Genomic DNA, 23,839 nt, shown 5'->3' with positions numbered 1-23,839 from the left:
GGGGGCCAGCCTGGTGGCACAGTGGTTAAGTTTGTGTGCACAGCTTCGTCAGCCCGAGGTTTGCAGGTTCAGCCTGGGTGCAGACCTACACACTGCTCATCAAGCCATGCTGTGGCAGGCATCCCACATATAAAGTAGAGGAAGATGGGCAAGGATGTTAGCCCAGGGCCAATCTTCCTCAGCAAAAGAGAGGAGGATTGGCAACAGATGTTAGCTCAGGGCTAATCCTCCTCAGCAAAAAAAAAAAAAAAGTTAATTTTCTGAATTTAATACTCCAAACAAGTGGCTTTCCAAGAACCCCTAAATCACATGAATTTTACATATTACGAATGTTTTAGGTGGCTCTGTCTCTTGAATGGGGGGCGGGGATGAGGCTTAATGAAGGTGTGATAAAGCAAATACCTCTGAGCTTAGCTAAAGCTATGGTGAGAATTAAAGAAACAAAGTGATGTAAGAGGTAATTATTAAGCATTTGTAAAGCAAAAGAAGTGATGATGTTGGCTTTATTACTATTAAGTTAAAAGAATCAAAGATTTCAAAAACAGAAATTTATTCATAAAATATATAAAAGTTTCACAAAAAATAAGGCTACAAAACCCCACAATCTTGTACATCTCAACATCACCAGTCAACAATCAAAAGTCTCACTAATTCAACTTCTGTTTTTTAAGTAAAAAAGAGGTCTTTGTAAATCATAGTATTTCATTTTATGAGTTATACTGCTGAAAACAGTTACTCAAATCTAGTCTGACCATGCCATGTTGGTATTTTATAAAGTAATATTCTTTATAGAAATGTACTGACACTGAAATCTCTCAGAGTGTATTTATGAAGGGTAATTCACAGTAGTCTTACCAAAGCAAACGATCTTAAACCAAATTAAGTGATCCCTACCACAACATTGTAACCCTAAAACACAAGTGTTATGATAAATATGGAACTCTGGGGATGCAGAACAAATTTAAAATATGTTTAAATATAGACAAGTATCAACTTTTTATTAGGAAAAGAACAGAGCTGGAGCTAGAGACAGTGGTGGCCCCACGAGCAGCAGCAAACCAGCATCCAGCCAGGTCGCCGGGACACACCACTCGGCATTTCACACCCAGAGAGAGGCTAGCCGGAGGTTTGCTGGGGCCTTTGTTCATCAGTCAAATCCAACTCTGTTCAATGAGGGTCAGAGGAAAAACTTATTCTGAATTCCATGAGTGTTCCTCTGGAAGGTTTCAAGTCCAAAGTCTTCAGATCAAATTTTATGGAGTTTTGTAACAATCAGTACTCTCACCATTTGATCAAATGAACTACAGATGCAGAGACCCCTTTTATCTGGACTCCAGTCCAAACTGGAAATGGGCTGGGTAGACAATGTCACATTCTGCAGGAGGCTGACCGAGCCCACAACTCCCATCTCCACGCCCTCGGAATCTTTCTTTGACCGCTGAATAGGGTATTCGCTGAGAACAAAATCAAAGTGGGGAGAGGAGGTCAATCTTAGCACTCTCCATATTATTTATATACACATACTCCAATAACTCTATTTTTATGTCTCAGTTGATTACTGGTACTGATAAACACTTAAAGAATCTTTCTAATGTTGAGTTGTACGCAAATAAAGAGAGACTATTTCAACCTCAACCTCATCTGCTAAAAATCTCATAAAAAAGGGTTGGTTCTATTTAAAACTTTGAAACATCATTTCTGCTCAGCATGAGTCTGTATTTTCTCTTTTAATATGAAAGTTCTAGGTTGATCTAGTATTCCTTAATAAATTTACTTGGTGCTCTTGATAATCTTTTTTTGCAATTCTCCTCTAGATTCAGATTGCTAGATGCCACGGGCAAACAGCATGTGCAGAGGCAAAAGCTGTAACATCACAGAACCTCATCTGAACACTTCCAGAATGGAGAAGAGGTGCTGATTTCTAACCCCAGAGCTCCATTACCCAGATCCAAGCCTAAGGACCTTTGGGTACCATCTCTATAGGACGGCACTGCTGGGAGGAGATTTTAGACCTAGATAACATTGCTTCAAAAAAGAAAAAAGCAATTCCGAGAATGTTTGATTTTTTTCCAGCTGAAAATATAAATTTATAAAGGAAGAAGAGCTGAAGGTTAACAACTCACAAATACTATTTGGTCTAGATTGGAGAGAGGGGACAAAGAAACAGCCCTCCCCCACAGAGATGTGCTCCTCGTGAGATACAGGGGCACTCCTCCTCAGAAGGCCTTTTAGAGCCTGTTAGGTATCAACTATGACACCACCTTTATTTCCTAAGTGCTAACAAAGGCCAAGAGTCTAAGAGGCACAGAGCAAGGCAGAGGAGGAGCAGAAACAGAAGTGACAGGCAGATAACTCACTACTGTTTCCTTCTCTCAGATCCTACAGCTTCTTTTGATTAAAAGGAATAAAACATTTAGACGAATAAACAGTTTACAGACTTCTTTCATGTCTCTTGGCAAAGGATGCAGTTATTTAGTATTTAAAAGATAACATAAGGATTTTTTTTCAAACCTTCTTGTGTGTGTTTCAAATATGCAAAAAAAATCAGCATGTTGGGGCCCACTCACTCAAAACACAATTTCTGAATAACCGGATGAGTTCCTCTAGGAACTCTTGCTTAGGTGCTCAGTAAACATTATGATTTAGTTGCATGACGACCAAGAGAGACTGGCAAATGGAAATAAAGCTAAATCTCATTTTTCTTAAACCAGTTCTCCTCTGCTGGTGCAATACTTCACAGCAAAGCCCCAGACCAATTTGAAGATTAGACTAGACATCTGTGATGGTAAGGATTAAAGTTCAGATGGAGATAACCTTCCAGTTTCTAAATACGTACAGACCCAACTTTACTGATATTAACTAAATCCACCACAGTCAAAAATTCTAGCTGCAAACGTGTTTGCATGTCACATGGAATACAACTCCATGTGTGCATTATGTAGAAAACAGACCAGTGCCTCAAGTAAGCTGCCTAAAGAGTGGGCATCAACAGGACAGTGATGCGCTGCTGCAGGGCTTAGGCGATGTGCAGGGCCTCTGCTGGAGTGGAGAGTGGGTTGGAAGAATCAGGGAAGGACAATGGGCAAAGGTGCCAGGGAAAGCAAAATTTCCAAGTGATCTATCTACCAGGCATTCTCTCCCAGAAGTCTTAAAGCTTTTCCTCAGCTTTTTACTCACAGAAACTATGTATGCAGTTTTCACCTAGAGCATTCACTCTCGGTTTGTTGTCGGCTATAGCCCTAAATACTCTAACAAGTACTTTCCAATTGTGGCCCTGTTTTCCAGAATTCCTTCTAGCTTCTAAAAGGAGCTAATAAACAGAGGAGTTGTTTATAAAAGTGAAAGTCCCAGACATACTGAAGATGGTGTTTTTCTTCTATTTCTTTTTTTCAAACTTTATTTTGGAAATAACTTTCACTTATAGGCTTGTATTGGTCTTTTTTTCTTTTTCTTGAGTGACGTTTAGAGAAAGAATTACCATTAACTCCTAGTTTTTCTCAGGCCTCTTAAATGAGCAGCTGACCTCACATCTGCTCCCTCAGGGCCCTTGGGGTTGAAAGCACAGTGCACAGCAGCACAGCTCACACTGTTAACTCACCCTGCCGCCGGGGTGCAGAAAGTGAACTCAACGAGCCTCAGGGGCCTGGGGCTCTGCGTTGGCTTCTATCACAAGGACTTTGTCTGAACTTGGGCAAGTGAATTATCAGGATCTAACACTAAGAATTCCAACCCTTTTCCTAGCTTCTAGGGGTAGTGTTCTAATGACCAGATGATAACACTTCACAAAAGCCTTTGGTCAAAGTTTTCCTATTTTTTAAAAAACTAGCAAAAACCTTGATTTCAAATCTATGAAAAGAATTGTTCCTGAGCTACTCTAATATACGGAAGACACAACCCAAATAACAAACACATTTAGTGCGTCAAAAGAAGGTTAATATGTACTAACTGTAAAATGACTATATTAGTAAAAAAAATGCTTAGAACATAATACTTATGTAATACCATGAAATTTAAAATCATATCAAAATGAGCTAAGTCAAAGGAGGAAAAACAGACAAAAAAGTTAATCTAATCCTACTTGCCGCCCACAAGTAACTGAAAAAAGAGCGCTGTGCCCTGGTGGAGACTTACTACTTCCAGAGGTGAAGGCCGCCGGCGCCGCCCGCGGTCAGAAAGAGCTCCCTGTTCTGCGGCAGGTGTCGGACCTGCCACACAGTCGATTTATGAGCCTAAATGGAACGAGAGGCACACAACTGGTTTATAAGTTGTTATGCTAAATAAAGACTGCCCTAGAAGAGAAACCTGTCAATAAGAAATCTTGACTTCTATAATTTCAACAAATTTATAAAAGCAATTAACGTATTTTCTGGCACTTCTCTTTATTACGGCCATAGAGATTTATAGAAGCCCATCAGAAATCAGGAAAACCATTATTTTTCTTTATTGCTTTAAGAAACAAAGTTCTACTAGATGGAAAAAAAAGATGTTATAAGATTAAAAGTCCATTTAAATTTATAGTACCATATAAATTATGCAAATAGATTTTATACATTTGAATACCTCTAGCTCACTCTGAGGAGGGAAAAAAAAACTCAAAATACAAAAACACTTTTTCCTAAGGGAAAAAAAAAGGATAGATTGAATTTTCTTTTAAACAGACTTTATTTTTTAGAGCAGTTTTAGGTTCACAGCAAAATTGAGTGGAAAGTACAGAGGGTTCCCATATATGGAATGGATTTTAACTTAAAGCTCCCAGAGCTTCATTTTCAGTTTATACCATTTGACTTGTCTAGGCTTCAAAATAAGGACCATGAGGACTTATAGGCAGTGTTTAGGGTCATAATAAACCAGGCCTTTATCAGTCACATTACACCAAGAGATAAAAATGGCAACTGAAGAAGGTTAACACCTTGTTAGCACCTTAACAACACCCAGGAAATCAGTCCTAACAGTGCTGTATTCACTGGGGGAACGTGATGAGAGAGGGAGAGAGGAAGTGAGAGAGAGAAGAGAGGAGGGGTAGGGAGAAAGAGAGGAGGGAGACGCAGGGAGACTGGCTAACCTGATCTACGCCACACTTAGACCTTCACACTTCAGTGAGGGATGTCTTCACATCTGATTTTAATAGTCTTTTAAGCGAATTACCATTAGCAGATAAAAACACATATCTCAAAATACATGCTTTAAGTGTGTGAGAGCCCTCGAGTGATTAGGCTCAAGTTGTTAAAAATTTGTTTTGTAGCTTAAATTTCTCTTTTTCTTCTGAAAGTTGATAAAAATACAAAAAGCAAGAGGGGACATGACCTCTTAAAATAGACCAGAGTCATTTGTTTGACAGATCTAGCAATTACTGGATTAACTAAATGTAATAAAAATTTTTGGAGATGACACTATCATTTACAGACAATGAGAAATGCGTTGAAATGGTACATGGAACAATGCAGTAAAGTGCTTTATGTTGTTGGTAGATACTTAATATATCCTGAAACGACAAAGGCAAAACAATACTACAATTTACAGCTACCCTGTTAAGAATGGAGTTCATTAGGCAGTGACAGTAAATTACACACAATAATAATAATTATTGTAATAATAAAATAAGACAAGATAGGAAGGTTTGAGAAGTACTACTGACTATACGGTGGAGGGAGAGGAAGCAAGGGAATGAATCTTTATTTCCTGAGCAACATATATATTTTAATCTTATGGAAACTACAAATCTATAACTGATCTTCATTTTCATACTCAAGGAAGCTCAGAATCACATTTCCAACCCATCTTTTGCAAATGACAGGATGTTACAACAGGAATTTTATGCAATCCTCTTCCTCTAGATATCATCGTTTTTTTTAAACCAGTATTTTCCCTGTGCCCTGCTTTCTTCATCTATTTTTCTAACACTGTAATACCATATGCCTCCTTCTTTTTGTTGTTAGTGCTAACAAGTCAATTCCGACTCCAGCGACCCTGTGCACAGCAGAGCAGAACCCTGCCCAGTCTTTTTGCACCATCCTCTCACCTTCCAGTGCTACCCAGGTCCCTCTTCCTCGTCTGTCTAGTCTGGAAGCTCCGCTGAAACCTGTCCACCATGGTGACCTGCTGGTATTTGAAACACCAGTGGCATAGCTTTCAGCATCACAGCAACATGCAGCCACCACAGTGTGACAGCCGAGAGACGGATGGTGTGGTTCCCTGATCAGGAAACGAACCCAGACCGTGGAGGTGAGGACACCAATCTTAACCACTAGACCACCAACATTTCCTTCTAAGCTACCTCCAAAACTATCTGGAACTAGGCAAACTATGTATGTATGTATACATATGTGTGTATAAATGAATGAATGAATGAATGAATAGTTTTGCATCTACTATGTACCAATCATAGTGATTAGTGCTTTAAATAATTTCATTTAATATAGCAAACTGAAATATAAAATACAATGTGATGAAATTATATAATGTATATATGTTTTGAAAAGTACACAATTAGGTATTAATACTAATATTATATATTTATTAGAAAACACCAGGCTAGGCCTTGTTGATCAAATTCCTAACATCAGCTAGTTTTCTTGTGATTGCTCCTAAACTACAAAAAAAGATTCCTAGCCAACTGAGGCTTTTATTATAATCAAGAAGTCTAAACTGATAAACTCTGGGAAAGTACTCTTTGCACAGAAAAACTTGTCAGGATCCCACAAGAATATATTAAAAATAGCTCCCCTTGGGGGCCAGCCCAGTGGCGCAAGCGGTTAGGTGCGCGCTCCGCTGTGCCGGCCCGGGGTTTGCCGGTTCGGATCCCGGGCGTGCACCAACGCACTGCTTGTCGAGCCACGCTGTGGCGGTGTCCCATATAAAGTAGAGAAAGATGGGCACGGATGTTAGCCCAGGGCCAGTCTTCCTCAGAAAAAAGAGGAGGATTGGCATCAGATGTTGGCTCAGGGCTGATCTTCCTCACAAAAAAAAAATAGGTCCCTTCATATAAAGACCTGGAAGGAACATTGGTGACTAATTCTATTTATTAGTCTCAAACAGGCTATGAACATTCTTTTTCATAGAAAGACATTTCCATCACATTTACCTTTTCCGAAACGGAGGCAAAACCTTTGGTTGGATGCTGTGTTCTCATGTCAAAAACATGAAACTTTCCCTCCAGGGACGTAGCTACTAATTTATTCATACTTATGTCTTTTCTGTCAAACTCCAAGCTACATACCTGAAAACAGAGAACATTTATTATTGATGGTCTAAAGATTATTATGAACCAACAACTCTGGTTCATGTGAGAGCCTTTTAAACAAACATTTTATCTTTTGATTCAATACATTAAATACTTTTGAAGGTAAAAAAATTTCTTCTTGGTTAATAAGATCAACAAAACCATCTTGAGTTCCCCTGTCCAGTAGATGCATTTGGAATGCCATAAGTGACTTTTTTATAGTTATTACATAATTATTTTATACAGTTAAGTCAAGGCTGATTTAGAAAACAAGAGGGAACTACACTCTTCATTAAAGGTGTACAACTCAGGAACCAAAAACCTGAGAGCACTTGGAGAGGCTATGAATATTTCAGGCTCCCTAACATTAGCAGACAGAAGGCCTCTTACTAGCTCATTTTGGTATCATCCTGCATGGCCCACAGGGGTCCAGGGACAGGCCGCAGTGGGTGGTGACTCACTCGGCACTGTCATACCACATCTGGGTGTGTGTTCACTTTCTGAAGAGGGGATCTATGATTTTCATTAGATTCTCAAAGGGCTCCACAGCCCCATGAAGTTAAGAACCATTGGTGGAAGGGTTGTACCAAGAGGAGTAATTAGAGGCGCTTTCCTTTTGTAGTATTCAGAGGTGGATGAAACACACTCAGAGAAACTACAAAGAATCTGAATGTACATTACCCCATTCTTTATGTTTGTCTCCCACCGCAATGACATGTTTCTGAGATCAAACAGTTTGATATCTCCATTGTCATAGCCAGCACAAACAACACGCTCCTCTTGATTATAAGCGTTGCCTAGAAATCAAGATACAACATTTCAGATCTTTATAAATGCTAATTTGAAGGCTTCTAAAACATCTTATGCAACTACACATATAACTTGTACTAAATCAGATAAAAAAAAAATCACTGTGGGTAGAATCTCATTTTACCAATCCTGACATCAAGATTATTAATTTGATGTCTAATATTGTATTAAAAAAGAGCTCATTCACTGAGATTCTATAGTGAAGGGATATGTGAAAGTATTTATTGGATCCTAAGTTGAAAGCAAATGTTCTCTAGTCTATCTGCAAAGACTAACAGGCCAACGACAGCTCAAACACAGCAGGGTTTGGCAGAAAACAGCTATGCTTCTGTGGCTTTCTTTGGCAGTAACCATATTTGAATGCAAACAGAAACTACTTTAAACTTATTTATTTTGCAAAATGTTGTTCTGGTTTTATCTCATCTTTGCAAGGAAACCTGAAATAAGTTTAACACACTGATGTATTTATAGTTGTATGGATGATCACACCAGAAGTAAGTTTATAACCCATAAGTTCATCCTGCTCAGATCCAGGAACTTTTTCCGGAGCACCTCTTGCCATGGAAATGTCTTAAGTGAGATGGAGGCCTCTGTAACTGTGCTCGGCTATCTGGGCATCTTATCCCAATGTCTTTGTTCTCTGCTGCCTCCAACTTCCTCTTCCTCATAAACTCCAGCCCTGCATTTCCACTGTGGGTTCCACCTAGATGACACAAGAGCATCTTAAACTCATGACGTCCAAGACTGACCTCACCATCTTCCTTTACAAACTATCACACCCCTTGTGGAACTCCTTCAATTAAAAACATCATTCACCCCACAATCAGCCTCAAAATTCAGTCATCTTGGACATAATCCTTTCTCTTGTTCCTCATCTCCAAAAAATTGCCAAATTCTATTTATTTTGCCACAATATTATCTTCTGAATCAATCCCCTCTGCTCCATTCTCATTGCTTCTAACCTATGCCTTTCCTGGAATATTGCAAAGAGCTTCAGAACTCGTATTCCCTTTGCCACTCATCTCTCCCCACTACACAACAGCAGGTTAATCTTCCTAAAGCTCTGATCACATCTCATCCTTGCAGAAACGTTCAGAGGTTTACCACCACCTCCACACCATCTAAAACCTCTGGCCATGGCCCTGAGCCATCCTCAAGGCTATTCCTTCCACCATTTCCTTATACACACTTACAAAGCTATTCTTTATGCTTGAAATTTCCTCCCAATTTCAGTGATTCAATCCTATACATCCTTGGTCTGAGATCAAAATATTCTTCCTCCCCAGTCACCTCTCCCTGGGAGATGCCTTCTGCATTCATCCCTGCCTCTCACGACCTTTCATCACTCCTACCTTGTACTGCAATTAATGTAGCTATCATGCCCCCTTTATTAAACTATAAGCTTCTTGAGGCTAGAATATGAGGCTGTTTCACCTTTGTATGCTCACAATACTTTGCACATACTTGGCATTCATAAAAAATTGTCAAATCAACGGATAAATGTTTTCTTTTTTAAACTTAATGTCCTATATTTAAAACTGTGCTTATGTCCCTTAGATAAATGATAAAAAGGCTTTAATGGACCCAAAGATAACTACTTTTTAATTATTACATCAATTTTTAGATGATGATTCTAAGTACTAATCCTGAAACTTCTCCCCAAAGCATACGTCTTAAGTTTATATATATTGCTCATAATACACACACATAGTAATTCCCATACAATAATTTATTTTTAAAATTAGAAATCTAAAACTTTCCTCTGATCAAATAACAATCCAATTTTAAAATAACATAAAAAGTTAAACAGTTCACATGTATTGTTAAACCTCACTTTTAATGTCTGTTATCTACCCAGGATTATACCAAGAAAAAGGGGAGAGAAAACAGAAGTTTAAACTAAATATGGCCCATATCCTTCATTAGCAAAAATTATTTTAATTTTGGTGCTCAGCAAGAGATACAAGGGCAAACACTAATTAGTCCTACAAAATCAATATTCACTTTAAGTATATTAATAGAGGAACATGGCTATCAAATTTATAAGAAATAATTTTGTAATGGCATAACTATTTTCTAGAAAATAAACATACTCTGTGTAGAGTATAATGTAAGATGTGTTAGGTTACCGTTTGCCTTTGAGGCTCTGTTTAGCTCCACTAATGGCATCTGGTTCCAAACTAGGTCAACATTATCTAGTTAAAAAGAAGTACATAATAACAGCAAATACTTTTGAGCACTTAATAATCCAAGCACAATTCTAAGCACTTTACATGTATTAACTTATTGAATCCTCATAACAACACTATTAGGGAAATTCTATTATTATAAAATTCCATTTTACAAATGAAGCAACCAAGAAACAGAGAAGCTTGGTAACTTGCCCCAGGTCACACAGCCAGTGAGGAGCACAGTAGGATTCACACCAGTCCCTAGAGGCTGATATTAACCACCATGTCTATCTGCCTCAGTAAACTGTCAGAGTAATCCACAAGACAGACTATAAACAGACTATCAGGACTTGAAGCACTGTGCTTTTTACCACCTGATACTTCAGATGCAAAAGTTCTTCAATAATTTACCAAATGCCACAGTCCAACAGTCTCTCCTGTTTTCTCCTTGTACAGGTTCCATATTGGCAACAGGATCATCTTTCTGTCTTGGGTCCCACACCTTCACAGTTCCTGTTGTGAAGAAAAGTGAGTTGGCAAAATTCAATAGTGAACAAGGACATTTCTTTTCTGTATTCTCTTCCTATGGCTTCCTGTGCATATGGCAATATTACAGATGTTTTAACATCTGAAAAATATTCACATTTTTCTGACTTCTAATTGGGCAAGTTGTATTTAATATCAGAGATATAACATAAACGTTAAAATTTCTCATCGTAAGGAAAAAAAAACAAAAGAGAGAGATAACCCTTACGTTACTGTCTGATTTGATTTCCAAATTAATAGATACCCAGAAAAGCCAACAACTGTTCCTAAGTTATCAACAACATATGACTGACAATCAAACACAAATGTTATGTAATTCAAACTATGCCTTATTTTCTGTGAGCCTAAAACTAATGTTATTTATTTACAATAATACCAGTGTCATTGTAATTTTTTTCCTTACTACCCATGTAATCATTGGCATTTTCCTTATACAGATGAATAAACTAATTTTACATCTGTGATTTCTTATATGGGATTTTAGAATACTATTTCATACACAATTAAGTTTAATTTTCCTGTGGCAATAGAGAAGAGGGAAATATTAAATAAAATTAACAAATAATTCTTCTCAATTTAATTTCAACTCCCTCATTGTAATGCAAATTACAGGAATACTAACTAAATGGCATTGGCAATGAGAAATACACTGCCTATGAGAAATACAAATGCATGTAATAAAATAGCTAAAAGGCAAGTACCTGAGAAAGAATAGGAAAAGGGTAAAAAAAACCTTTAAAAAGGATAATAAACTCAGGAAAAGGGGAGCTATCCCACTAGATTTATCGCCAAGGATAAAGTTGGTCATTAAAAAGGCTGCTTTAAGGAGAAAAAAAATTTCCCACAAATGTGACAAGAGGTAATTATATTACTCTACAGCATTCATACAAACTGATGATTCATATTAAGTTTGTAACAGTTAAATGAGCAAAGAACATAGACAATTCACAAAGCAAAATTAACTAGTAAACAAATACAGAAAGACGTTAACACAAGGTGGAATGGAGTACCATTTTTAACTATAAAATTAGGGAAAAAAAGAAAATCAATGGTGGTAGGATAGACTAGCAATCTACCTTATTTATTGTAGCTGATAAGGTAAACAGGTACTCTGGAAAGTTTAACAATAAATTTTAAAAATCATAACATACATTTATTCCAAAAGAGTTATATACCTGACAATACTCATTTCTTCATTATTTTTAAGTCACTATCCCCAAACAATAAACAAAAAACTTAAGTCAAATTAAATGCTTATTAACAGGGGCATGGTTAAGGACACTGTAACACATCCATAGGATGGAATATTATATAGTCATTAAAATGATAATTACAAAAACTATATGGAAACAGCAATGTTTACATATGACAAAACATTAAATGAAAAACGTAAGATACAAAATTGTATTCACATTGATAACTATACAAAATTGTATGTAAGACTGGAAAGGAAAACAAACCTAATAGTTACGCTAGTGTGGTAGACTGAATGCTATTTTTTCTTCTATATTCCATATTGTTTTTATGATTGGAAAAAATATTTGATTTCTAAAACACAGCTGCTCTTGAGTAACTATGAGAAAATTTCATCTCACTTTTCTTTGAAAACAATTTCCTCACGGTCTTGAGCAGCCATTACAAAACTAGCCAAGCCCACAAAGGTACCAAATCTCTTACGTATCCCTCGTGAAGCAACAAAAATTCTGACTCCATTAGTCATTCAGAACAGCTTTGGACATCAAAAGACCTGTCTCCTGTTAGTCACTGCAGGGTGGAAAAGCAGAGCTGGTGACCTTGGACCTTTCTACAATGTTCTGTGATCAGTGGAAGGATCACAGAACTTCAGTGTTCAACCAGCTGTCAATATGACAATTTTCACAAGTACTAATTCTGCTTTTTAAAAAAGGAAAATGAAAAGCTGCCACCCACATTATATCGTCAGCTGCCTCAAAAACCTGTAAAGAAATTTTAAATCCTTCAAGGTTCACAGGAAACTGTGGTTGTTAGTAGTTGAACTAGCTCAAAACTAAATAAGTGCTATACCTCTATATCAAAATTCCCCAACGTCTGAAACAATTGAGGGTTACACAATCAAACATGCCTATTAAAAAAGAATGTTAGATTTAGGTAGTCAAGGCTACCAAGGAAGATTTCCACACAGAGAGAATGCACTGTTGCACAGAGATGTAACTGAAAAAAAAAACAATTAAAATATATAGAATATTCTGACTTACCATCTCGGCTGCCAGTCACGATTTCAGGCGCTCCTTCCCCGATTCCTAGTCCACCTACACCATCTATAGCATTTATAATTTCTTTATGGCCCTTTACAGAATATACTGGGATCTCCGGAGCTTCCAAATTCCTAAACAACAGAACACAGCTTCTTACTTACACTACCTGTCCCAAATGTTTAGGACACTACTAAAAGTTAAGAATGCATACCATGTGTAGAGTTTCGTTTAAAAATAAGGGTTTTGCTCTTAAGTTAATTTATACATTTACTTTCATATTTTTCTCTCCACTTTAGCTTCTTTCAAGCCCTCAGTGAGAACTGTCATCATTCAATTCGGGATTCTACTCTGGAGCCCACTTTACTCAGTGGTCCTCAAAGATGATCCATCTAGGACCTCTGCACATGAACTAGCAAATATGCTTGTTAACAGATGCAGATTCACGACAGACATTCCACAGACATAATGAATAAGGACCTCTGGGATGGGGCCCCAAACCTGCTGATTCTCTGGTACACTCAAGTCTGATAATCACTGCTTTAAATAGAGAATAATTCAAAGTGATTTAGAATGTTTCCAAAGTAGGCTTTGATAGTTTGATCTTGAGATCTTTTGAAGGTTAAAATATGAGTTGTGCTTACTTGGTATACATTTCTTCCTTTATAATGTATTCTTTTCTCACTGAATTTCATACTGATTTTCATCTAGTTATATTGTGTTTTTCAATTTATCATCATGCTGGTCACAATAAATATTATAGTCAAACTGGCTGAAGTTTGTCTAACTCTAGGTTAGTTAAGAGATCGGAATCCAATAAAGTACCTATTACAGAGTGCCTCTGTGTCTACAATGGATGGCTGGGTGACGAATGTCAAGTAAGTTATGTTAATACATCCCTTTTCTTGCCTCCCTCCGTCTCCCCCCTTCTTTTGCTTTTCTATTAGAGCCTCTACCCATATACCTCTTTAACAAGTCAGCTTTCAATAACTCACACTTTTTCTTTTTAATGAATGTAGCTATTCACAACATGTAAACCCAATTTATTACTGGGCCAAGATTTATTAGTAAAATCTCGCTAATCAAAAATTGAGATAGTTTAACCTAGTTTAGAGACGAAGTTTATCTTTGTAGCATTACTGTGAAAGAATCAAGAGATTAAATAGGACTGAAGTTCTACTTAAAAGAACTGTTTCACTACTTTTACAGACTTTGAAACACTACTTTAACATGAAATTATAACACTTACCCATAGAAATAAGTCAGAAATATCTGTATTATACTAGGAAACTCTATTAGGAAGATAGTCAACAGTCATATTTTTGCATATTCTTATGTTGAAATATATTTACTCTAAGAAATAACATTCAGACTGGTCTCTCTCCCAATTTTTTTGAAAATATATGACACAGCATATAAGAACTGATGCATTCTAGTAAATGCTAACTTAATTAGCAGTTAAAGCAAGGGGAAATTCAAATAGCTTAAAACAAGGGGAAATTCAAATAGCTTTATTCTGTTTACATTATGATTCTAAGACAGATAAATATGTCAAAGCAATTTGATTACAAAGTAGCAGATTCTAAGTTAGAATCAAGAAAGGTCACAATAGAAAAGATGAGGTAGGGAAGATAGTGTCTCTAGAACATTACCGTACACTTTAAATGATTAGGTGATATTCCTAAAAAGTAATTAGAGAGGAATTTCAATTCACTCAACTCTAATTTAAATATGAGGAACTAACTCAAGGTAAAACATGAAAATTAAAAGCATTTGGCACAACTGTGATTGTGCTCATTTAAAACAAGTGTATCTTGATTTGCTCATAAGATGTGTTCCTAAAAAGTTGTGCTTAGATGTTAGCTACAGCATTAAAAACAACAATTTTAAATGACTTGGGAGTTCTATATTGAAAAATTAAAACAAACAAAAACTCAGCGTACCATTCTGTAATGCCAAAGATCTTGGTGAATTATAAACAATTAATACCTAATTTTTCAGTGTTACACATGTGCATTTTTATATATTGTGTCCTTCAAGGTGGAAGGGAATAGCCCTTTACGTATAAATACAGGATATTAAATGCTAGCGCCAAACAGCATGCGTGGAAATAAATATTGATAACATTATTCAAAATATCTAAAGAAAAATAGGTTAGTATTTTTAAATGGATTTTGAACATGAAATCTAGAAATATACACTAAAATTCTCACATTTTTATAAATAGTTAAAATTGAACAAGGAAAGAAACATTTTAAAATTAGAATTCTCTCTTTCAGAGGAAGGGTAACAAGACTATCAAAGAAATAGCTTATCTCATGTCTTATTACTGATTAAACAACCTTACCATATATGAAGGTTTCCAGCAAAATCTCCAGTAGCTAAATATCTCTGCTGTAAAGATGTTGCACCAAATGTTCCACATTTAATGGGTTTGGCCTTTTCAATCTTGATAGAAGGGAAGGAGAGAGGATACATTATTTACATAAGTAGCTATCTATAGTCCACGACCTTTATGGCTCTAATATAGGATTTAAATAAGGCACATAATATGAAAGGCAATTAAAACATTTTCTGATAAAAATTATCATGCTTTCCTTTAGTCATTTTTGTATAGCTTAGAAGTATGTAACTGTCAAAAAGAATGAGTTTTGCCTTCCTCTCATCTCACTAATGAGACATTCAAATGCTGACAACTCTACCGTCTCCATTGGTTTGCAAATATGAAAATTTCAGCATTTAATGTGGTATTCTTCTTTAAGATCCTCAGTAGAAATAAGAACATAATAACATATTTTTTCCAGATGGCTAAGGGAACAAAAATGTCTACGTGTCTCTTCTAGTTTTTCCCTGCAAAACCCTATCAACTGAGACTGTTTATGTCCTCTTCTCTCTGGGACCCTTTGAATGCATAGAGATTTGTACAGCCGTGTGTACCAAACAAAGGCACTGCTATCAGTATGGATCAGCCGATCTTTTGAAGTTTCTTTAATTTAAAAGACTATCGCAGCAAGTATTGTGTATAATCACATTGGTAAAACAACCCCACGCAATGCACTATTTAAGGTCTACGGCTTATGGAAATCAGGTGAAAACGACCATATCACTGAAAAGGTCCTTGGAAATGATCTAATGGAATAGCCTCCTGCGACAGACGAAGAGACTGAAGCCTAGAGCTTTACAGATTCACCCAACCCAGGCATTCAACATTTAATGAGTTCCTACTAAATGCAAGCCAATGAACTAGGCAGAAGAGGTGCAAAAATGAATGAGATTGGTCATGCTCTTAACGAGTTTACAACACAAATATGTATCAGTTTCTGACTCCTCCCACACATATCCACATGCAATACACTACTCTCACCTACTCCCACACCTCTGTGGGTCTTCCATTAATCTTTCATTTCCCTGCTGCCCCCACCCTCCCAAGTCACTGAAGTCCCTCCTGGCGTCTGCTTGTCCTGCCCCTGGAAACTCTGAACAGCCTGGAATTAGATAAGGCCACACTCTAGCCCCATAATATCACCTTCCATTTACTGTCAGCCTCAACAGGGCAAAACTATTCTTCTTATTTAATCTCTTACAATCTTTAAATTTTTTATCCTTAACAATTCCAAAAGTAACACATTTTCAATTCAAAACATGTTCAAAAATTCAAACAAAAGACTGAAGGGTAAAAAGTGAGTCTCACTTTGACATTCCCCTAAAGTAATCACCATCCTTCTAGACCTCTTTCTACACATTTACAAACACATACAGGTTTGTTTTAACATAAAGAGGATCATAATACATTGTCCTTTGACTTGATTTTTTTCAGTTAACAATATATCCAGATAAACTTTTTTCCCTCTGCAGAGTTCCCCAGTTTCTAGGGCATCTCCCCTTGTAACCTTTCAGTTCCTGGGACAACCTTCATCCCTTCTGCTAGGGTCGGCCTGTTTCATGTACTTTAAAAAATAATTTCCCTACCACTTTCGATGTCTGGTGGGCATTTCCATACAGGGTACACATAGTAATTTTCAAAGAAGAAGAAAGAAAATAAAATTCACTTACCACAAACTATAACTAAACTTTTCTTTCATGATTCAAAAGATATCACATGGTACAGGGCTTTAGAAACTCCAAGCTAGTTGAGTTTTCTCCCTGTTTGGGATCTGGATAAATTAGCAGTTACTATGAGCCAGGTCTAGGAGAAAGCATTCACAGCTTCCTTGGAATTGTCTACTAAACAAAATCAGTCATCTACAAAAATATGGCTGTAAAAGATCACACTGATGAGAAGCACAGAACCACAGAATGTTAATTTTTCTTTTTTTAATGAATAGGTGGTCTGAGATAGTATCAGTTATTCACTGCATCAGAAAATTGATATTAATTTATTTCAGTTATTTTTCCAATTTTCTGAAAAAGTATCTTACCATGGGGCAATACGCAGGATCAAAACTTTGTCAATTTAACAAAGCAGACAGTTCCAACTCCAAATCACTTATGTCCTCCTCATCTTCCCCTTTCCCCAAATAAAAGTACCTGAAATAATATATTAATAGTGATATAGCTAATCACTAGTAATTAATTAGTCACTATTAACTAATCACCTAATCACTATTAGGACACAATTTCTATGGTTAAACTAATTCAGAACTCCAACTTACACCAACAGATCAAACAGCTACCTAGTCCTTCCCCCCATTTACCTCACACTGAGCCTCGGTCTCCCCCAGCTCCATGTCACTGGTGATGGCTCCCACGGTCTAAGGCAGAGCGTGAAGACAGGCCTCTCAGGTGAGAAGCAGGTGCGCCCTGACGGCCAGGAATATGGTTCCAGGGACTCGGGGAATTAGGAGCTGCAGGGCAGCTGGCATCAGACCTTGATATAACTCTCTGGGAAAATACTTCTCAGAGAAGCCTCGGGAAGACTGGCCACCCATTTTCTTCTCTTCCACCAGCTCAAGTATTCTGCTTCCCATAACTCCACTGCGATCACCTGGAGCAGGTGGGCTGTTCTCTGATGGGCTCTCTCTTCTTCCTAGGCCATGGAAGAGGTAAACGCTAGCCTCTACTTTTCAGTCCCTACAGTAAGCACCAGGTTCTTCTAAGATTTTACTGCTGGTAACAAAAAATTGGGAAGCAAAAACTTTCCTCCTGGTGTTATTCCTTTACCTAACTTCCGCCTTTAGACCCTTTGGATAGAGAAACCACGCTCCTGGAACACACTGATATTCTGGCAAAGATCACAACACAAATTCACGAAAAAAAAGCTAATGGATATGTTTTTCTCAAATTTAAGTTTTCTTCAATAATTTTTTTTAGCTTGTCTGTTAAAAAAATACTAGCAAATGAACACTAGTAGGAAAACCTGGAAATGAGGATAAAAAAATTTTATGTATGGTTACTTGTGATGTAAAGATCAGAATATGCATAATACAGCCAGATTTTTCTACTGGAAAAACCCTTCCCTGTGCAGAGATGGAACTCACTATCCCAATATTTCACGGTGTTCCAAAAACAGGACCACGAGGTCCAGATGTTCCGACACCTGAACTCACCTGCGGATTCCTACCTTAGAAGAAACCAAACTGAGAGCCACTCCATTACATGACAGGCCCTACAGTAGTTTCACATTTGTCACTGCATAGATTCTAAAAGTGGGTCTTGACTGCAAATATAACGGAATGAAATAAAATGTATCTCCGGTTAGAGGCACAGACTCACAGGAGCAGCACCAAGGCCTGTGGTACACAAAATGTATGAAGCCCTTTGAAACCCGGCCTTGCCTGCCTCTCTCACCTCATTTCCTGCTTCTCCTCCCCTCCCTACTACACTCCAGCTGCACCTGCGGCTTTCTTTTTGTTCTTCAGACCCACCAAAGTCATTTCTACCTCATTTCTACCTCCCACTGCCTGGACTGCTCTTCCATCAGATCATCATGTCTTCCTTCTTCTCCCAATTCAGATTTCAGTTTAAATGTCACCTCCTCTAAGAGGCCTTCCCTGCCCCTCCCATCTGAAGTAGAACCCACACATCACTATCACTTGCCCTGTTTAATCTTTTTTATTTCACTTATCAACAAAATTATTTTATTCTTTAAATTATCTATCTCCTCCCTTTCTAGAATGAGTCCCGTGAGAATGGGGCCTTGTCCAATTTGTTCAACACCTGGTCGGTGTTCATCGTTTGTTGAATGAGAGTATAAATGAACATCTATTAATCTCTCAGTCCTCGAGCCGGGGGGAGACGCCACTGCTGGAGTTCCACTCCCATTTCTCTCAGCATGTTTTCACGTGACACACCGTCCACTTTCTGGTGTGATTTATATGCAATATAATATTGAACACCTGTATACTAGATACTGTTCTAAATGTCCTTCTAGACTAGACCATCCCTTATTCTAACACACACAACCGCCCACTAGGTGTTTGGAATGCCCCTTTCCAGATGAGAAAACAGGCTCAGAGGACAGAGAGACTTGCCCAGGGTCCCTAGAACCAGGTAGACTCCAAGCTCTTTCTACTAAACTAGACTGCCCCTAGGTCCATCTGTAAATCAAGTAAATAAACATTTTACTATGTAGCCCCCACTCTGCGAACCTGAGAGCCATCAGAAGCACCAAAGAAACGTTCCAATCCTGAAATGGATTGCGGAGATAAACAGCACAGGCATGAATTAAACCTTTCAGATTTGTGTCCTTTGGTTTTTACCTTCATTCATATCTTTAAAGATATAAATATACAGTATTTATGCTTCCCTCATGTTCTTTTCTCCTTGTATCAAAGAAACATAGACATTTATAGAGACTCGTGGTCTGTTGTGTGAGAATCAAATTAAACTCAAAATACATAAACATATTAAAAATAAACTCAAATGTATAAACATCTTATTATCTGCAACACAGCAAAGACAGCACTTTGCTCAGAAAGGCTGAGCTATGCTGGCAAGTGGACTGAAAAACGCAGGGGTGTTTTCTCTTTCCTCAGACATTCTTGGAAATCATAATAGTAGCTAAATTAAGAGAGGACATTGGAATGAAGCTAACTTTTTATAGTTAATAAAAGGGCTCCCTCCCTGCTCCCGGTACATATTTTATCTTTGGAAAAGAAACGATGAAAAGAATTCAGTGGTTACTTAAAATTTTTCTTGCTGGAAAACGGGTTTTAAAAAAAATGAAAATCGATTTTGTGAAATTTGTTCCACAAATGAGTATAAATTAACTTTTGCTGTATGATAATGAAAATGACCATCAGTGATGGTCATATTTGACCTAACTGTTGGTTCTCTTTGCTACAATAAGTTAACATAAGTAAAGAAGCCCATGATCAATAATTCCCACCAGAGCTATTTTTGTTCTATCTGTGGGTGGGTCTAGTACAGCTTGTCAGTATTTCCTCCTCCACATCCTGGCACTACTTAATTAACATTAAAAGGCTTAGTCAACCAAATGCTAACAGGCAGTGAATTCAGTGGCACAGGGGCTAAAAAAGTAGAACTTTATTAGCTTATTACTAATTTTTAAAGTGTAAACATCCCTAACTATAATTCCATTCTTCAGGCCACCCTAGTCCTTTGCACCAACTAGAAAAAAGGTGCCCTTTACAGGCTGATGAAGTCTCACATCTGTAAGGCTTGATGAGAAATAGATGGACTTCAGCTCTCACCTGAACCCTTGGTCAGGCACCTAGGTGTGGTATAACCAACTGCTCATCTGTACGAGGCCCTGCCCTCATTCCCTATCTACCCAACAAGACAAGGAAGGCATCAACAAGACCTATCTGCTTCCTTCCTCTTTATCTTGGATAAAAAGCATGGGGTTTGGAGCACATGACTTGAGGTGGTTCCACAAGGATAGAATCAAGAATGTTTCCTAACATTTTAATAAATAATTCATCTAGTCCAATGGTAGTTAACCCTGGTATTCATTAGAATCACCTGGTGGAAGTTTAAAAAATACTGATGTCTAGGCCTCACTCTAGTCTAGACGCACGAGTCCCAGTGCATCAGAATTTCTAGGGGTGGGACCAAGGCATGAATATTTAAAACACACACATACACACAAACAACAGCAACAAGACACATTCAGGTGATCCTGATGCACAGTAAGAGATGGGAATCAGTGACCCTGTACTTAACCTATATTCTTTTCCACTGCATCATCATAGCCAAATACAAGTTCTTAAATGTGTTTCTACATGTTTTATCCTCTCTTCAGACAGCAGGCTCTTGAGGAGACGGGACTCATCTTTCAAATACCTTTGGTCCTTCTTTAGCATAGTACCTTGAAATAATAAGGTCTTAATAGATGGTTTATGACAGAAAAAAAAAGACCCAAAGGAAACAGGTGAATATATAAAAAGTGGTTACTCCTAGGGCTGAGATTATGGCTGATGTTAATTTTCTTCTTACCCACATTTTTAAAACGCTCTATCATAAACACACAAAACTTTTGTTAAAAAGCAAGATTATTTTTTTAAAAACTTGCTAGAATCCTCCAGAATCTCTAGAAGGGACAAAGAGCACTATTTCACTTCATGGAACAAGTGTATTCCTGAAATGTACACAAGTCATCGAGTCTTATTAAAAAACGTCACAAGTCTGTAGATGCTCTCTGCTTAAGCTGTGACTGGTTCCTGATACTTCACCATTAGGTTTCTTTCTCCTATTCCAATGTTTCCCATTCGTTCAATCCCCGGACTCCAACTGATTAATGATCAGTAAATCAATAGTTAAGTTTCCCAAGTTAGATCCTTTCACAGACATAGATGTACTCATTCTCTTAACAAGTCATTCATCGAGTGGCTGCTCCTTACAAACCACACTCAAGAAAGACACTGTTCTTGCTCTGCAGGAGCTTACACTCCAATCAGGGGTAAACGGGACAGAAGGATATATCTCTGGCACAGATAATAAGCACCATATGAATGCAATGTAAAGAACAGTTATTTTGTGTGGGGCTAAGGAAGGAACTTCATAAATCAGATCATCTGAACGGGACCTCAGAATAGAAATAGGTGACTGGGGCCTAAGGGGTGAACAACATAAGGAAAGGTGGAAAAGAACAAGCCATGTTTAGGATCTCTGAGTAGAGTGCCTGGCTAGAGAAGACAAACTAAACAAGAAGACTGGCACTCATAGAAATCTAAAGTGGGAAGGGGCCTTACATACCTTCTAATCTAAGCTTTTCTATGGAAATTGTATTCATTCTTTACCTACCAGGTTAACCCCTAGCTCCTCCAAGCAGATTCTCTCCATAGCTTTTGATCTCTGGAGTTCTCAGCCTTCCCTGTAGTCTATTAACCCTAAACACCTGAGTATGACTAACCTTTTTTTTTTCAGGCAACCCACGTCAAAGCATTTTTAAAACTGTAAACAGGTATAAAAATGTTAATTAATGTCATTATTCTCCAATTCTTTCGCTAGTGATCTTTACAAAACTTGTAAACCTGATCTTGCTACACCCTGTTGAAAGCCCTTCAACATTGTCCCATTTTTCTTAGAAAAAAAGCATAAACCTTTTAAATGACCTACAGATCTTGCGACTTCTGGTCCCTGCTTACCACTCATATTTCTTAAGGCGATAACCTCTCTCCCGGCGCTGAACTCCACATATGCTGTTTCCTCTGGAAACCTTCTCCACTCCTAGTTTGGCCTGGTTAGCTTCTACTCATCCCAAATCTGTTTTTACTCTCAGAGAACTGCGTTCCTTTATGTTAGAGAATTCATCTCAGTTTGTATTTGTGCACTGTTGATTTGATTATTTAACTGATTCTCTCTTCCACTAGAAAATAAACTCCAAGAGATCGGGGACCTTGTCATTCACATGCCTGGGAATACCAGGCAATCAACTGATACTAGTTTAAAGAATAAATGTTAGGTTGTCTCCTCCAATTACACAGCAGGCATTCTGGTGCCTGCTTTGGCTCTGCTTGTGTGGAAAAAGCATGTTACTAACATGGTAACATGTTATTAACAGACTCTCCACAAAGAACTGCGCACCGCCCAGAAGGGCCTCAAAGTTAGACACGAAATCGTAACGTCACTTCAGAGACCTCGCGCTGGACTGCGAGGGTAGCTGGAGGTGGATGGAGGAAGGGACCGGCAGGGCGCAGATGAACTAGCCCGCCGAGGAGAATTCAGGACTCGAACGAAATCGTTTAATGTCGGAAGTATTCCTCAATCTGCGATCAGCTTGCTAGCCCCACGCAGCTGGAACTGTGCTTCTCGGGAACCCTGGAGGAAGGCTTTGGCAAAAAAGAAATGCAGACCCCCTCCCTCCCCCCAGGACCCGCACTCGCCCCACAACGGCACTTCCACATCCCACAACTGCGCAGTCTCGACCCGGCACCCACCTCCCGAAGCAGCTTTAGGTCACCGTGCTGGATCTCGTACAACTGAATGACGCCGGTCCCCCGTGCGAAGTTGCCCATGGTCACAAATTTGGCGCTGCAGGGCACCCACTTACAGTCAAACACCGTGTAGTTGAGGCCCTTCTGGATATGAGCGATGATCTGAGGCTTCTCGAAGGCCGACATGGTCCAGCCGATTTCGCCTCTGCCAACGGGCACACCCAGACCCTGACAAAACACTAACCTGGAAACCAGACTCCAAATATTGACGATTGTCCCTTCCGTTTGCGTACTCGCCCCTAAACCCTCGCTAGTTGGATTTAGTTGTCTCAGGTAATGCCAGATGCGCTACTGAAGTCACACAAGATTTTTCTTCATGACGGCCCAAACGTTTATCGTTTCTACCTACTGCCTTTCGCACATACACAGATTAGAGATCACAGAATACTTTGGCTGCCAATAGCGGGGCCAGAGGGAAACTCTAAGAATCAGGCATATTGTAGGATAGCCCTGCTTCCTCACCAA

General features: G+C 38.3%; 1 protein-coding gene across 2 annotated transcripts; it reads right to left on the bottom strand.

The window, feature by feature from the left end:
- Window positions 1-533: 533 nt before the first annotated feature.
- DNAAF10 (dynein axonemal assembly factor 10) lies at window positions 534-23,797 on the bottom strand. Of its 2 annotated transcripts, XM_087436647.1 has the most exons (9): window positions 23,318-23,797; window positions 15,325-15,425; window positions 12,981-13,111; window positions 10,612-10,713; window positions 10,159-10,224; window positions 7,901-8,016; window positions 7,082-7,216; window positions 4,132-4,229; window positions 534-1,454 (listed from the first exon to the last, which is right to left on the bottom strand). In XM_087436647.1, exons 1-9 carry the CDS (start codon window positions 23,498-23,500, stop codon window positions 1,247-1,249), a joined length of 1,140 nt encoding a protein of 379 aa, XP_087292773.1. In that variant the 5' UTR covers window positions 23,501-23,797; the 3' UTR covers window positions 534-1,246. The 2 variants fall into 2 exon arrangements, with proteins under 2 accessions (XP_087292773.1, XP_004435663.2); XM_004435606.3 differs by lacking the exon at window positions 10,159-10,224 and having other exon boundaries at window positions 23,318-23,793.
- Window positions 23,798-23,839: the final 42 nt, after the last annotated feature.

This window comes from Ceratotherium simum, chromosome 11, assembly GCF_057802395.1.
Source record: "Ceratotherium simum simum isolate JZ-2026a chromosome 11, ASM5780239v1, whole genome shotgun sequence".
Taxonomy (NCBI): Eukaryota; Metazoa; Chordata; class Mammalia; order Perissodactyla; family Rhinocerotidae; genus Ceratotherium; species Ceratotherium simum.
The sequence above is the reverse complement of the archived record's forward strand: the minus strand, read 5'-3'. Positions and strand labels throughout refer to the sequence as shown.